General features: G+C 40.8%; 1 protein-coding gene across 3 annotated transcripts; it reads left to right on the top strand.

The window, feature by feature from the left end:
• Positions 1-4,192: 4,192 nt before the first annotated feature.
• tfap2a (transcription factor AP-2 alpha) lies at positions 4,193-14,993 on the top strand (the record flags this gene model as incomplete). 3 transcript variants are annotated; one of them, XM_080854828.1, is made up of 7 exons in its annotated part: positions 4,193-4,225; positions 8,405-8,824; positions 9,780-9,831; positions 11,370-11,595; positions 12,162-12,280; positions 13,827-13,968; positions 14,705-14,993. In XM_080854828.1, the coding sequence occupies 7 exons, from the start codon at positions 4,193-4,195 to the stop codon at positions 14,991-14,993; spliced, it is 1,281 nt and encodes a 426-aa protein (XP_080710954.1). The 3 variants fall into 3 exon arrangements, with proteins under 3 accessions (XP_080710954.1, XP_080710953.1, XP_080710952.1); XM_080854827.1 differs by lacking the exon at positions 4,193-4,225 and adding an exon at positions 6,124-6,174; XM_080854826.1 differs by lacking the exon at positions 4,193-4,225 and adding an exon at positions 7,969-7,995.
• Positions 14,994-15,442: the final 449 nt, after the last annotated feature.

Below are 15,442 nucleotides of genomic sequence, written 5' to 3'. Positions count from 1 at the left end.
TCGCCAGCCGAGGGGAGCCGTCGCCAGACCAAAGGGTCATCGTACAGCCATAGCCAACTGTGACAGAGCCTGCTTAATTATCACCATTCCTTGCTGGAGAGCCACACCCACAGCAGAGAAGCCGTAGTCAAGGTGAGGTCTTCGCAGGCTGAGGAGAGCTGCTTTTAAGTCACTCCGGCCCATTTCAGAACTCCCCACGCCGAAGCCACTGCTGGCAGCTATAACCAAATAAACCATCGAAGACCTGTGCCAACTGAGCTGTGAGGGGCTAGAGTCGAGCCAGAGAGACCGGCTACGAGAGCTCCTGCAGCAGTTCACGACATCTTTGCAGCCCAAGACCAAGACTGCACGTGCACCAGCCTGGTCCAGCATAACATCAACACTAGAGATGCCTGTCCCATCCGCCCTTTGCCCACCGCGGCTTAACTAACCAACCAGCAGCCAAACAAAAGATTTAAGAGATGACGGAGGCAGTTCTGTAGTTCATCTGTGTCAGTGACCTCAAGGTTTTCAAGGTGAATGTGCAGGGATGTTCTGGAATATTCATTAGGCAACTGAACAAGTAGGTAACTCATTGATAACAATGGGGCTACCATGTAACAGAGGCATAAGCCAAGCAAACACATGAAAAAGAAAACATTATTATATTATACTCCTATAGGCCAGTATCATTATTTTATATCCACGCGTTAAACAGGCTCATACTCTTATTTTGACAAACGAACGAACGAACGAAGTTGACGTGAAAATAATATGTTTAGGCCTACAGGCTATTAATCACACTAAAATTATTTTCACGTGAGTCATACTACGCATGTGCAGAGCAACATACATACGTTTATCTCTGCACATCCTTTATACCCCCCAATAACCTATGCCGAGGGCCTACACCTGTACCCGCATCACGCTGTCCCCGACCAGACCACAGTCTCCGGTCACTCCACTCTGAAGTAACAGCAGTTTCACACAGCAGACGAATGTGTTGGTTAGCTTGGTTAGGTACCGTCATCAAACTGTGAAGGCCTGTTAGCTGGTCGTGGAATTGGCAACCAGTGGAACTGTAGGTTATCCACACGCTAAAAGCAGCAGTGTCCCTCTCACGCGCGCAAACCCAGGACCAAGTTACACGTCACTCTTTCCATTTTGACACCGACACGGCCATTGATGGGTTACTTCCAGAAATAATATATCAAAATTCATTTTTACTGGCTTACCGTTTTTTGGCCCAGAGGTGTGAGGAAAGCCATCGATAGCATACTCGTATTACTTGACAGAATCAGGAGAGCAGAATGAAAAAAATATAGGCTATGAAACAGACAGGCTCTGCAGACATCACTGTGCCACTAAACCTCTTGCATTGGCTTATTGTTGTAAATTACAAAGTTTATTGAGTCATTTCAACATGTGAAATGATCAAGAAATTTAACAGATTTGAACTGCTTCTTTGGCTGGTCGGTGAAGTTAAATTGGAGGTTAACCCAAGCTGCCTTTAGGTGGCGCCCGTGGTTCACAAATAAGTAACAGCTCAATCTGCACTTGAAACGGAAGCCAACTGCTGCCATTCAAGGCAATACGAAAGTAAGTTGACCATAAGGAACAATGGTAAGGTTAACAATATGATTCAACAACTGTCATGTTAAACCTAGAGAACAGTGCTAGTTTATCTGATTATCTCAGTGCTTTTGATTGCTTATCTGGTTGAATACCTGAACTAAAATCGGTGTAAGGTGTTTTAACCCTCTGTTATCAAAAATGTTTTATAAGAAGCCTACCCAAAGAAAGATTTTAAACAAATGAAATATATTGAAAATTGACTGTTTTAGTACAGATTAAGGCTTTTAATGTTAGCTTTACAATTGAATTGCCATAGCTTTAAAATATCTAATGCACAATGTTGAGCCTACTTTGCGACTATAGCCTGCAGCTCAGCTTTGATGACCACTAAGCTAGTGTTACACACACATAGTGTCGGGAGAAAAGCCGAAATGTTACAAGGACTATATCAAATGGTCGGTTATAGCTTGTCACCAAATTGTCAATTCATAATAAGCTAACATTTAGGTATTGATTAGGGCGGACAGCTGTTATGCTCCTCTAGCCTATGTATTTTCCTTATGCGTTCATTGTTTAGATAGGCCTACAGTTACTCTTCAAGTCAACAGACCAGCTCATTGACAGTTGGAGTGTTAGGTATTGGCATCGTCTTCATGAATATGTGACAAATTAATGTCATACTTAATTGTCCTACGTGTTGATGCCCAGGGCGTTATAAGTTATAGCTCGATGGGTTTATGCCATCACATAATCCTATACGGTTTAATTAGGAAATGCATACGTCTCCCTACTGATGATAATGCTGCACAAAATTCAATGGATTACCTCGATACTGCCAGCACTATTCAACCGCAGTTAGTAGGCCGTAGGAGTTAGAAAACGAAAGATGGCGCCAGAGAAGCAATGATCGTGGTGATGCATCGTGCCAAATTATATTAATTTGAATACACTCGTATACGCCTAACCGTGCCCAGGCTGTTGACCTGGCTATATCTGTAGGCTACTACACTTTTGAGAAAGCAGTTTAGGTTCCCCGAAAACAAAGTTTGGATTGCCTATTGTTCTTTGGAAAAGCCCATGATTTATATTTAAAATTAAGATTATAAACCAGAAATTGGATATTGATTGGTGTCGTTTTATAACAAAACTTTTTACAAAAAGAGAATACATAACCTGTCTGCGTTTGCCTTAAGAATCATTTGGTGGGCCTACTTACTAGATTATTTGTCATTTCAGAACATTCATTCATGGTTCTTAGTATGCAACAAAAAATATGAAAATATTATCAGCCCATGTTAAAGCTGAATGCGTAGCTCGTCAATTATGCTCCAAGTGTGAGGTCACAGTGAGTTTTAGGTGTAACTGTCTTGGTAAGCAAACACTAAAGTAAGTTATTCAGTACAATGCTAATATAGTATAGAACTGTTATGAGTGAAAACAAGGCGTTTAGTTAAATGCGCGTTTTTAGCTATTCATATTACATAGAATGACTATTGTTATTACTTGGAGCAGGTTTTCTATCCATTGCATAATTGCTCAAATGTTCGTGTTGGTATGTTTGTATAAACGTCATTCATAAAGTTATGTTTGATGCAACAGGAAACCTATACAATGTTTGTGTCCTTACATTAGTTGTAACCACTTCAGATCAGACGAGCAGCCTTAAAGCTGTTCATCAAGATGCAACTGATTCATGTTCATCTGTAATACATCTGTATTAAAAAAGATGTAAAGAACAATGTTAAACAACTTTGCGCGCAGTGTAGGTGTTTCGTGGTCTTTTAAATCAAGACCTCTGAACCTATTCTCACCTCCACGCATTCACGTGTTGCTCTTCTAACCAGTCCTTTCGCTAGGATCTCAGTTCATTTAAATTCGACCTGAGGGGGCCCGCATAGCCTATAAGTTTGTTAAAAATAAACAGATTATAAATTATTGATCACCCAATACTTATAACCGGCGCATGATGCAAAGCGTTTCTTTTTGTGTACGAGTGTCTGTGAGAGAAAGAGAAAGACAGAAACGAAATATACATACTTTAAACGTTGTTGACATTATTCACTTTTTATTTATTTTTGAATTTCTCGAATAAAAGAAACAAAAAAAAAACATGTGCACAAAAACGTATTTCTTGTTTTCCATGTATTTCTATTGTGTATTTCTAAATTCTACAAGTCAAAGTGTAAACACATAATACCATGGATTTTTGTTGGTTTGCTGGGGCTTACAATCCAACACACACAAATACAAACATTTATTTCATTGTTAACCACGGAGTAGGCTCTTGAATTCTTCTGGCAAACCTACTTTTTCTGCATTTTGGAGAGGTGCCATGTGGTTATGGGAAGGAAAACGTATACTTCAGCATGAAACAGTGGATTAACATCTGGACATGTCCAAAGGGGATCGTATGTGAGAGACTTTCTAGCCTATACCTCCTCAGGTAGTCTCTAAACTAGGTAAAATAGTGTACACACCCGGTGCAGTGCGCATGCGCCACCAGGTGGCTTTCTGGTATTCTTTTTTTACGACCAGGTGAGCTCATCCAGTCCAGGTAAAAACTGATATTGGCTTAAGGACCGAAGGCTCAATGAGATAACACGCAGTGTGATCTACATATCAAGACCGACGGCAAAAAATGTCAGTTATGGGCAAAATGGGGGACTGGCAGGTATGTGCCTTTTCATTTTCACACAACGGTCTATGTTGACCGAACGGTACAACTTTTACACATTGTCTAATCAGTGCCGATTCTCTATGGCAATACCCAACATGCTGTGAACATAATGCGTTTTAGAGTAAATGTAATTTAAACCGATAGCACTTATTTCAACTATTGGTCGGTGACGCAAGAGTTTTAAACTTTCCTTTGGTGAACATGTAATATTATATTTGAATACAATTAAAATTGAGTTGAATGCCATAGAAAGTACTGTGTGTATATTCTGGCTTCCTATTATTACAATGCTCATTTAACAAAACCAACATAAGGGGCTAAAGGCCTTCTACGTCGCGCAAAACACAGTTGGAATCGTGACTAGATGACATGCACTCTACGACAGCTAGTCTAAATCTAGAGGGGGGATCTGAGGGATATGATTGGAAAAAATGTAATTCGCGATTTTAAGACTGGGATTTCGAACTATCAGACTAGTGGAGAAATGCTTCAGACAATGTCCCACTGACATTCATTCGAGATTTGTCAACAGTTTGGTTAATCCGAATGTATTTCATCAAACTAACTGTTGAAAAGAAGATTTTGAGTTAAATGACTGAATGTAAACGGCTGGCGTTATGTATGAAAAGATACAATGTTGAAATGTCATTTGTGATGTTAGGACGTTAAAGTAAATGTTTTCTTAATCTCCTTGATGCTTCTTTTAGCTTTGACATCCGTTGTTATAGAGCCCGTTTTCACATGTTAAAGTTGTGTGAAACACCTAAAACAAGTTTCATCCGTGGTGAGAGAGAGTTGGTTGTTCCAGCCTAGTTTCAGCCCTGCATACCCCCACCAAATAACAACAAAGCGAAAGCAGACACATACAGACCCACACACCCATCGAGATTTAATGCACCTTTCTCGGGGTTCATTGTCATTGCAGGCTTGTCTCGCTCGCCTCTCATTAATGACAACTAGTTTAGGGCTACTCCACCAAAAATGGTAATGTGGGCATAGGTAGGCCAACGCCTTGGAGTTTGGCGACCTGTCTCTTGACCCGCAACCTGGGGTGCTTGCGACGCCGCCGAGAAGGGCTAAACTTAACTACTCCAGAGGCTCATTCAAATTTAACAACCCATGTTGTTGTGTTAATTATTTACATTTTTAAAATTGTGCCCTTACATGTCGGCGATGGACTCTTACACTGGCAGCAGAATAAGCCTATTTTGCATAACATTACAGGGACTGCTTCTCAAACTTCGGATCTCAATGGGACTAAAACAACAGTCTATGATAATAAGACCGGCTACAAAGTATTTCAAGGCGACCAAGTGACTGCGTATTTGCATAAGGTGGCACGCTCTCCGTGAGAAAGTATTAATTAGATCTTAAAGCCTTACGCTGCAGTGTCGATATCATTCTCATCAAATGTGTTACAAAAAACAATGGTCTAAATGCAGAGTTAAGTCACTGGAAAAGAAACATATGTTTGAATGTTACTGACATCGACTTGTTGTCAGATAGAATTCCAGTTTAATAAAACACAGCCTCGGTAGTCTGGGAGACTTTTGTGTAAAAGTTATTGAAAAAAAAGTCTTAATATCTACACGTGATTACACCTGCATATGTTTTGTGGGAGGTTAAATATACAGCCGAGGCAAGCAAGGTATCGTCCCAGTTTTGTACCTGTGCTGTCCATTGGTTTTGGGCAAAGAGGAATCAAAGCGGTTGTTGATATGCTAATGAGGAATGCGAGTGTTATTACAGTAGCGCGCCAGCCTTTCTCTTCCACCATTAGAGGGAGATCTGAGAGCGCAAGAGAGAGCGAGCTCACCCAAAACCCCATCCAGTCCAGGGCGCTATTCACTGTGTAAAAATAAGATCAGGCGCACTTCATATACTCACAACCGATGAAAATGCTTTGGAAATTAACTGATAATATTAAATACGAAGACTGCGAGGTAAGAAGTTTAGTCTGACTTTTCTTACAATTTTGCATGAAAATGCAAACATTTTAGCACGTTTACATAGATTGAACAGCACTATTAATAAAATAATAAAAAGCTGGAAAAAAATGTTTGCATGATGTTGATTTGATTATGATTTAGTTTAGATATGTTACACTTTGTTTTAAAAATTCCAGAAATCATATATTACACGAGTGTATTTTTAATGTAACAAAATTATTTTCGAAATACTTTGATAATAAATTAAACTAAATTCAAAATAGAATTTTAAGATTTTTGACAATTGCGTGCCATGCCAGAATTAAGCGTCTGTGTAATATCAGATGTCAAAGATATATATTTTAAAATATATACATTTTTGTGTTAATATATAGGCTACACAATTATTGTTAAATGTACCTTTTATTTTAGTGTGTTAAGTTATCCATGTCTTTTGAGCCCGTTAGATGGTGTGTACACTTCGCGCATTGACTGATGTGGTTTGTGCATGGATAGAAAGTTTTGGCACTAATATTTGGGAGTTGTTTCGGACTGGTGCAGCCAGTTGAACGTGTTTTCGCCCGCGTTTAGAGTGCAAGAGGCACGCCGTCAGCGGTGAAGAAACTCGAGGCTTTTCTCGCTGTGTTTGGTTGTGTGCTTCGTTTTTTCTGTTCGGTGAATATACCAATGCCAGTCGAAAAAGGCTGTTTTTGTGAAGTTCTGTTTAATAAGGAGACTTCTGTTTCACGCCCGGTAGCCTAACCCAAAAATGATCGCTTGTCTGTAGCCTGAGAAGGGAGGTGTTTTTTCTCTCGGCGTGTTTGCATGTGTGCATGTGTTTGTACGGAGAGACAGCGGATTCGTATGCAAACTTTAGAATACGTGTCCAAAAGCTCGGTCGGTGGACTTTGGAATTGTGTTGCCGTGGATATATTTGTTGGAGAAAACCGTCAGGGCCATGGAACGCCAGACGTCTGAAGCTGAGGTAAAAATGAGAGCGAACGACAGGAAGGACAAAAAGAAAAAAACAATAACGTTAGGAGTGAGCGCGTAGACTGCCACCTTATGAACATTAAAAATATGCCAGCCAGTGTGCTCTTCGCCTTGGCTAGGTTTTCATAAAAAAAATCTGAGATCAACATTGTTTCCTTCCTTAGCTCTTCCTTTCGACGTTGCCTCCGTCATTCTGCCTTTCTTTCACTTTTGCTTGCCCTCGAACCTTTTAAAATGTTCCCCCCTCTCTGATTCGTCGGACGCAAGAGAATGTCCCTCTTTTTGTCTCCCTCTCTCTCTCTCCCCCCCTCACTCCCTCTCCCCATCTCTGATTAGATATACTGATGCTTCATTCAATGGACGTCATTTAGTGCAGACTCTGCCTTGAGTTGCTTCCTCGCTTCACGCTCGATTTCCGACCATTCTTCCCTTATTAAGTATTCGTGTAATATTAATAGTCATGAATATCTGCTATTAGGAGTCCAAGGGACGAGGAAGCTCTTTGCTAATATGAGCTCAAGCGAGGGAACAGCTCAGTGACAGAGCAAGAAGACGGAAAAAGGGATATAAGAAACTTTAACAATAACCCGCAAGAGAACAACGCTGCATTTTCACAGCAAATGAAGGACAGGAGGAATTTTACCCAATTCTGATGGATTATCGTCCGTTTGCTGTGCATATCTGAACGTTTGGGCGCCACCACCTCGCTTTAGAATCCGCACTGGGTTTATTTTATTTGCACGTTTATTTTCGTTGTTTTGTCAGCGGTTTTTCTCAGAAATTCGTTCGTGTTGAACTGCCCGAAAAGCTTCAGAGATGTTAGTGCACAGTTTTTCCGCGATGGTGAGTTGTATTTGTAGGTGAAGACTGTGGACTTGGTGTTGCACTTAAGGCTTTGTAAAATCTCGATTTCTTGTTAAATCTGTTTGGCAAGGAAAGAAAATCGTTTTTCTGCATTAGGCTACTGCTTTTGTCAGCGTACGCCTATTTCGTATTTTATGTCGTGTTTTGAAAAATAGACTATCTAAATCTTCTGGGAAAATCCTCATAAATAAACTTAAATCATTTAAATAATAACGCAACTACGGAATAGTTTGAAGTTAATATTATTATAAGTATTATTATTATAATTATTATTATTATAACGCCGATGATCAACAGTCATTGCTGCCTGGGTTGGACTTAAACTTGCCTTAAATATTGAGTTATTGTCCAAATAGAGAAAATCTAATGTCCCTATTTTCTTCTCTAGGATCGTCACGACGGTACCAGCAATGGGACAGCCAGGCTACCTCAGCTGGGAGGCGTGGGCCAGTCTCCTTACTCCAGCGCCCCTCCGCTCTCCCACACCCCGAACTCCGACTTCCAGCCGCCGTACTTTCCTCCGCCCTACCAGCCCATCTACCCGCAGTCTCAGGACCCTTACTCGCACGTCAACGACCCTTACTCCATCAACTCTCTGCACGCCCAGCCCCAGCCCCAGCACCCTGGCTGGCCAGGCCAGAGGCAGAGCCAAGAGAGCAGCTTGCTGCACCAGCACCGAGGCCTGCCCCATCAGCTGTGTAGGGAGTACCGGAGGGAAGTGCTTCTTCCGTCGGGACACGGACTAGACACAGGACTCTCTGATTCTATCTCCATCCATGGAATACCTCATTCTTTAGAAGATGTTCAGGTAAGACACCTTGCCAACTAAGTAACATCACATTATTTGCAAATTACGGCTGAAAATTAACAACAACCCCTTGTAGTCTATTGTAGTTTTGATTGAGATATTATCTGTTGGCATTATTAGGTTACTTTGAAATTGTAGAATAAAATATGTAGGTTGTGCTTGACAATATATGATGAAAAAATATTAAACAAAGAAAATAAGATATTTATTTCAAGTAGTCTATCACACCCATGACAATTTATGCTACCTGACTACAACACAAAATACACAGTTTTTTTTAGACACGTGGCATTTCACTGTATCCTTCCCCCCCCCCTAAACTCAGCTTCCACACTTTCCACTTCAAATCATCATTACATGTTTTACTGATAAAGGCCACGTTACTTTTGTTATCTGTAACAATGAGTGGCAGATGAACATGCAAACTGTTTAGTTGAATTAATTCCCATGATTATTCCTGCAAAGGTCAGCAATAATTGTGATTTTTAACTTATACCAATGTATTTATTGGGCGTGATTTGTGGATGCATCTTGCAGTCTGTAACTTATGAGCATGACCGTCCCTGCTTGAATAGCGTGCCTATCCATGTAGACTTTTTTGACAAATTAAACAAACGTTGAATTATTTTTTTTCAAGTGAGGGGAATCAAGGTGTTATTGTGTAAAAAAAAAAAAAACTTTTTGATCACATTTTTCACTGTTTTCTCTATTGCGTGGGTTCCACCCATATAGCCCAATTATTTAAATCATTCGCACCCACGAAAAATATTTTTTTTGTTATTTCGCATTGAAGTCGCTGGAGGTTTAGTATAGTTACTTTTGCTTTAAGTGTGGTAGTCTTCTGATTTAAATACACTATCATTCATATGATTGTAAGTGCCATGCAGAAAGTCGTTGTTATTTCTGTAATATTTCCACACGTCCACTAATGTTTGCCTTGTGTCTTGTATTTCAGCACGTCGAAGATCAAGGCCTCCACATCCCAGATCAGACTGTAATTAAGAAAGGTAAGCAATTTTCTACCAAATACCGTGCCTCATCCCACAACCAGGGCAACACAGCACAGCACAGCCCAGCCCGTCACTGGTAGCGCTCATGCGTTGTTGCATTGCAAAGGAATTGGCTAATTTGTAGGCCTTGAGTTAGAGCCCGTTGCCTCGGAAATACAGCGCCATCAATTTGCATGAGCCTTGAGGAGCGAGCTCTTGCTACGATGCGCCCTATATAACAGTCTGTTAATGCGATAGCACTTGTTTTATCTTTTGTTGCTCTCCACGCTTCGGGACTAAATCTAAAATGGCAGCTCTTAGTAGTGTAAGCTATGTATAACACTAGGGGGGAACGCAATGAGCAAATCCCTGAAATTATATACTCATCTGTACATATCCTTTAAGGCATCTCATCTAAGCCACAATTTACATTGATCCCCGTTGCGTTTTTGGAGATGTGTGGATTCAGAGGCATAGTTTCTCATAAAAATAAGAAACACACAGACTAGGAATTTGATTGTATAAAATGTGATCTTTTCTGGCCTGGTTTTAACGACACAAGGCTATCTCGCTGCATGAAGCTTTTTATGTCTGGTCAAATTAGAAAGTGAAGGAAGTGAATCTTGAGAGATGCTCTTCGCACAGTAACATGATAATTGGCTCTTATATTAGTAATCTCAAGAGTTCATTTAACTGCTATTGTCTCTATTTTCCTCCCCTGAGCTATTAATGTCACAAGTGATCTATCCGAAAGGGCTTGTGCCTTTGTCTCCGGTTACCACTCACAAAGGGGTAACCCTTGCACCTTAATAACGCGCGCTATGCTATATTTTGGTCCGTACGATTGTGTGGGATATGCGTTGTGAATGTGTGCGTGCAAGCGCGTGCGCGCACGGGGGTGCGTGCATGAGTACCTTCAGTGCATTCTTTTGAACCATGTCCTCCTTGTGTAAAGCAAACAAAATGTTCCAATAGTTTCACACTGCGTTCTTTCTCGGCATCATGCTGTTAAAATAACGTCAAACCAATATAAGTGATGACGATTTTTATTACCATTAATTATTGAACAACTAATTTTTTATCATTTCGTTACCGTTTTAATTACCTTCACACAAATTATACATGGGCCTCATATATTGTTCACATATGCATTGTTGTCTCCTTCATTCAGTGGCCCCTTGGTGGGTCTTGCAGTTAATGTCAAACTCAAAGCAATCCTATGCACTTCTTGCCATCATATTCCCCTAGCTTGGGGTTGGGATAATATTAAATATTTTGATGGGTAGGCCACTTCATTACCCCGGGCACATTCAAGCAGTTACATTCATAAGATGCATGAAAAGGCACTGCTATCGAATCTATTTCTTTCATTCGGCGTTTTCATTCCGATAACACTATATTGCCTTTGATTCCGTGCGTTCTGAGATGAGGGTAGGCAACACACTCGAGCTACACAATCTGGCTGCTCAGAGCTTCTGGGTTTTAATTCATCTTGTGGATTGTCGTCCTGGTTTAAAGCGAAGTTCTATAACCATGTCCATGTTCACTTTTTGCAGGACCCGTGTCTTTATCTAAGAACCACAACATCTCGTCCGTCCCTCTTAATAAGGACGGTCTATTTGGTGGAGTGGTAAATGGAAACGAAGTGTTCTGTTCGGTTCCGGGTCGCCTATCTCTTCTCAGTTCAACATCAAAGTACAAGGTCACGGTGGCGGAAGTGCAGAGACGCCTCTCTCCGCCTGAATGCCTCAACGCCTCTCTGCTCGGTGGGGTGTTGAGAAGGTGAGTTGGACCACCGTGATTTTTATTCTCTAAATGCCATCCATAATTACATTGCAGCAACCACTGCCCTGTGCCTAAACGTAAACCAAGATGGCAGCCCATGTCTCAAGCAGTCCTTTATTTCTTCAAACATCACTGCAATTAGATTTGTGTCTCTAAGACATTAATTGGACTGCATTGTAAGTAGGACTATCCTAGTTGCGGGACAATTTGGCCTATATCAGAATACAATCAAATAATAACTCCTGTAACGGAATTTTAACTGAAGTAGGCCACATTCCATGTACTCACATGGTGCTATTACTGTTATAAAGCACAAGGCTAACATTGACATTTTCCTTTTAATTGGTTGCCTGTATTATTTATTAGTTAACATATCGTCACAGAGAAAATAAATGAGACCAGAACCACTGGGCCTACTGGTAGAACTAGAAAACTTTTGACTCACACATTCACCTAAATATTATATAAAACTCTAGATCTTCAGATTAATTCCTGGTTCAGGGGCTTATTGGCAGTTCTGGAGAGATAAAATGGCAGGCGTAAAACCTTGTTTTTTTCCACAGGGCCAAATCTAAGAACGGAGGAAGATCCTTACGAGAGAAATTGGACAAAATCGGATTAAATCTACCAGCAGGTAGACGCAAGGCTGCCAATGTAACCCTGCTGACGTCACTCGTGGAAGGTAAGAAAAACTGTAAATGATACGAGTTCGGTGCCCGTGATGGCAGGTGCTTTGAGCGGTTACATGGGGGTCATTCCAAATCAGCATATGCGTTCATCCGTGTAATTTGGATTGAGTGTGCCCTACAAGCAACAATGCATGAAGGATATGTGTGTTTCAAAGAAAGAAGGATGACAATGATTTCGGAAGCTTTGGGCGATTAGAGAGCGGGAAGTTAACTTACCTGTGGGTAGATTTGAGGCATTGCGATGAAATGTGGGCCTGCAAGACTCTTTAGAGTCGGATGATAGCTTACATGGCCTACTTTTCACCAGATGGCTAGTCCTTGTTGTTTTTACTGTCTTAGTAGCATCATGGGTTGCTTATTTAATGGCTGCATTTGTGTAGAGGTTAGACAGATGACTGATTAACCACCGATGTAACAGATAATGACTATGATGGCGGCGCAAAAGAGGAGGAATGCTATTTATTACTACTTTATTTCTTACACAAGACAGTTAATAGTAGCTTAGCGTGTGGGGTTTTAATGGAATAAAACTGACCTGTGGGTTGTGAGCTTGTTATGAAAAATAAATTAGTTAATTATGTTGCAGTCTGAGGATGCCATTGTTGTAGAATTAATCCATTCTGCTTGCAAAGTTGAACCTTATTATTCAGTGCGGTGGTATTTGTGAGCTGTGGGTTTTTAAAGGTGAAAGCTTGGGACGGTTCATTGGTTCCTGTTAATCATTAAAGTCGAAGACTGAATGCAATATTCATTGTGCTTCATTGAAATTTGGTGCTGTATGGTAATGAGCCTGAAGAAATGTATGATTCCTTCGTGATAAAGCGGAGGAGGTGGGGGCTGGGGACGCGATGGCAGTCGGTTATTTAGTGAAGGGACACTGCGTTTTTCAAGTGCTGTTATTGTTTATGATCCGCTCCATTTTATGGAAACGAGTTTACTGGACTTGCACTTTGATGCTAATTGGCGCATGCGTTCTTCCGGAGTTGAAGCTTATGGCAGGAAGCCCCGCAGTTAAAACCCAACTGTTTCAGGAAATTAAAACCAAAGACTAGAAAAAATCAACAAAATAGGCCGACTTCAGTGGAATTACCCTTTAATTCTCATGGCTAAAGTATGTAAGAGTAAGATTTATCTGTAGCCGTTTGAAATAGTTTTTTCTCAATTTGACAATCTGTTAACCATCCAATAGCCTATACTGTTTAAGGACATCAAGAATCAATGCTTTGTTTTTGGTTAACGCCCACTGTCGCATATTATTTGCAGTTATCATGTTATGACGTTCTCTGATATTTGGTGATTTATAAACAGAAGAATGAATTCAGCCATACTCAAGTGTCCACACTATTTTATATCCCACTGTGCTATTGAGGATGCAGGTGCTGTGTATCGAAATTGATGCATCACAGAGCAGGGCCTTCTTTGGCCAATCACATTAATTAGATGAATAATGTGTTATGTGGAAGTGTTAATTGGTCCATATTTGATGTCAGTAATTTAGAGCAATATATTACACACTCAACCCCGTTTTTTTCCTCTTAGGCGAAGCCGTGCATCTTGCCAGGGATTTCGGTTATGTATGCGAGACTGAGTTCCCCGCCAAGGCAATAGCTGAATATGTAAACCGTCAGCATTCCGACCCAAATGAGCAAGTCCAAAGAAAAAACATGCTTTTGGCGTCAAAGTAAGTTCCATACTTAAATATCAGATTTTCAATGACTTATTGCCATGTTTGCCATTCGTCTCATACTTGCATTTCTCACAACTTCAAAATTGGAGAAAAAGAACACAAGATGTTAACAGTTGTCATGGGCACGTTTCTAGATACTGTCATGTCAATATTTTGTGTATAACAACATTTTGAAAGGCTGATAGAGGCACAAGACAATCGCAGTGGTAGACTCTAGTCAAGCATCCAATTAAAATGCATGCTGCCTACAGTGGAGACATCAGAAAAAAAACACACGTGCTCAACCATTGAAATAGCCCCAAACATTATCTAGAAGAGACACATTTTTGAAGCACAATAATAATAATGATAACAGCAATGATAATAATTATTTAACCTTGCTGTATCCTCACTGGCTGGCCGATCATATGTCTTGGCAACAGCCGTATTTAGCCCTAATTGGTCTACCACTGATGTGAACATAAACTTATTTAACCTGGTTCACGTCTATGGCCGTGTTTTGACAGTGTAATCAGATGTCAAAAGTAACACAGAGGCCACAGGGGAACTCCAACCCTGACACTGATGACAGTGCCCATGACAGACGTTGCCATTGCATTATTTTTTCAACTTCTTGAGTTTGGTCCGGCTCAAGGCCTGACCCCCCAAAAGGAACCAGCTTGACATCTGCATGTGTAATTAAATGAATGACGCCGTCAGCTCACGCGTTTGCATTTGTCCTTCTTTTTAGACAAATCTGCAAAGAGTTCACAGACCTGCTTTCCCAGGACCGCTCGCCCTTGGGGAATTCTCGCCCACAGCCTATTCTTGAGCCAGGGATTCAGAGTTGTTTGACCCATTTCAGTCTCATTTCGCACGGATTCGGGACCCCGGCCATGTGCGCAGCTCTCACCGCGATTCAGAACTATCTAACCGAGGCGATAAAAGCCATGGACAAAATGTACCTCAACAACAATCCCAACAGCCACTCTGACAGCGGCTCTAAAGGCGGAGACAAAGATGAGAAACACAGAAAGTGATTTCCCCCACTCTTTCAAATCCATATAAATATTATAAATACATATTAAAATACTATTGATCAAGACGTCAACGTTACGTGCCACTTCCAGACCTTACACCTTACAACTCGTTTGTTTTGACCGCCATTAAACCTTGGATTCACGGAAGAGGACGCTTCCCAACAAGGAGAGGAAAGACACACACATGCGAAACTCACGAAAATGCGCCGAGGAACAGCTACAGGGTGGTGTGTGTGCGTGAGTGTGTGACGGAGAGAAGACGAGAGACCGAGAGAGTGAGAAAATGGTCTACCACATGATAACTTTAAATACACTCCCTCTTTTTCATGAGCTACATTGGACTGATATCCAGCGAGCCCTCAATATCTTCATTTACGATTGTAGCCACATGACAAAAAAGTGGGAAAAGGATTATTTCTTTTTTTTTATCAGTATTGTGAATAATAAAC

This window comes from Sprattus sprattus (assembly GCF_963457725.1).
Source record: "Sprattus sprattus genome assembly, chromosome: 17".
In the NCBI taxonomy this organism is placed as follows: domain Eukaryota; kingdom Metazoa; phylum Chordata; class Actinopteri; order Clupeiformes; family Clupeidae; genus Sprattus; species Sprattus sprattus.
Note: the sequence above shows the minus strand (reverse complement) of the source record. Positions and strands in the feature narration are given on the sequence as shown.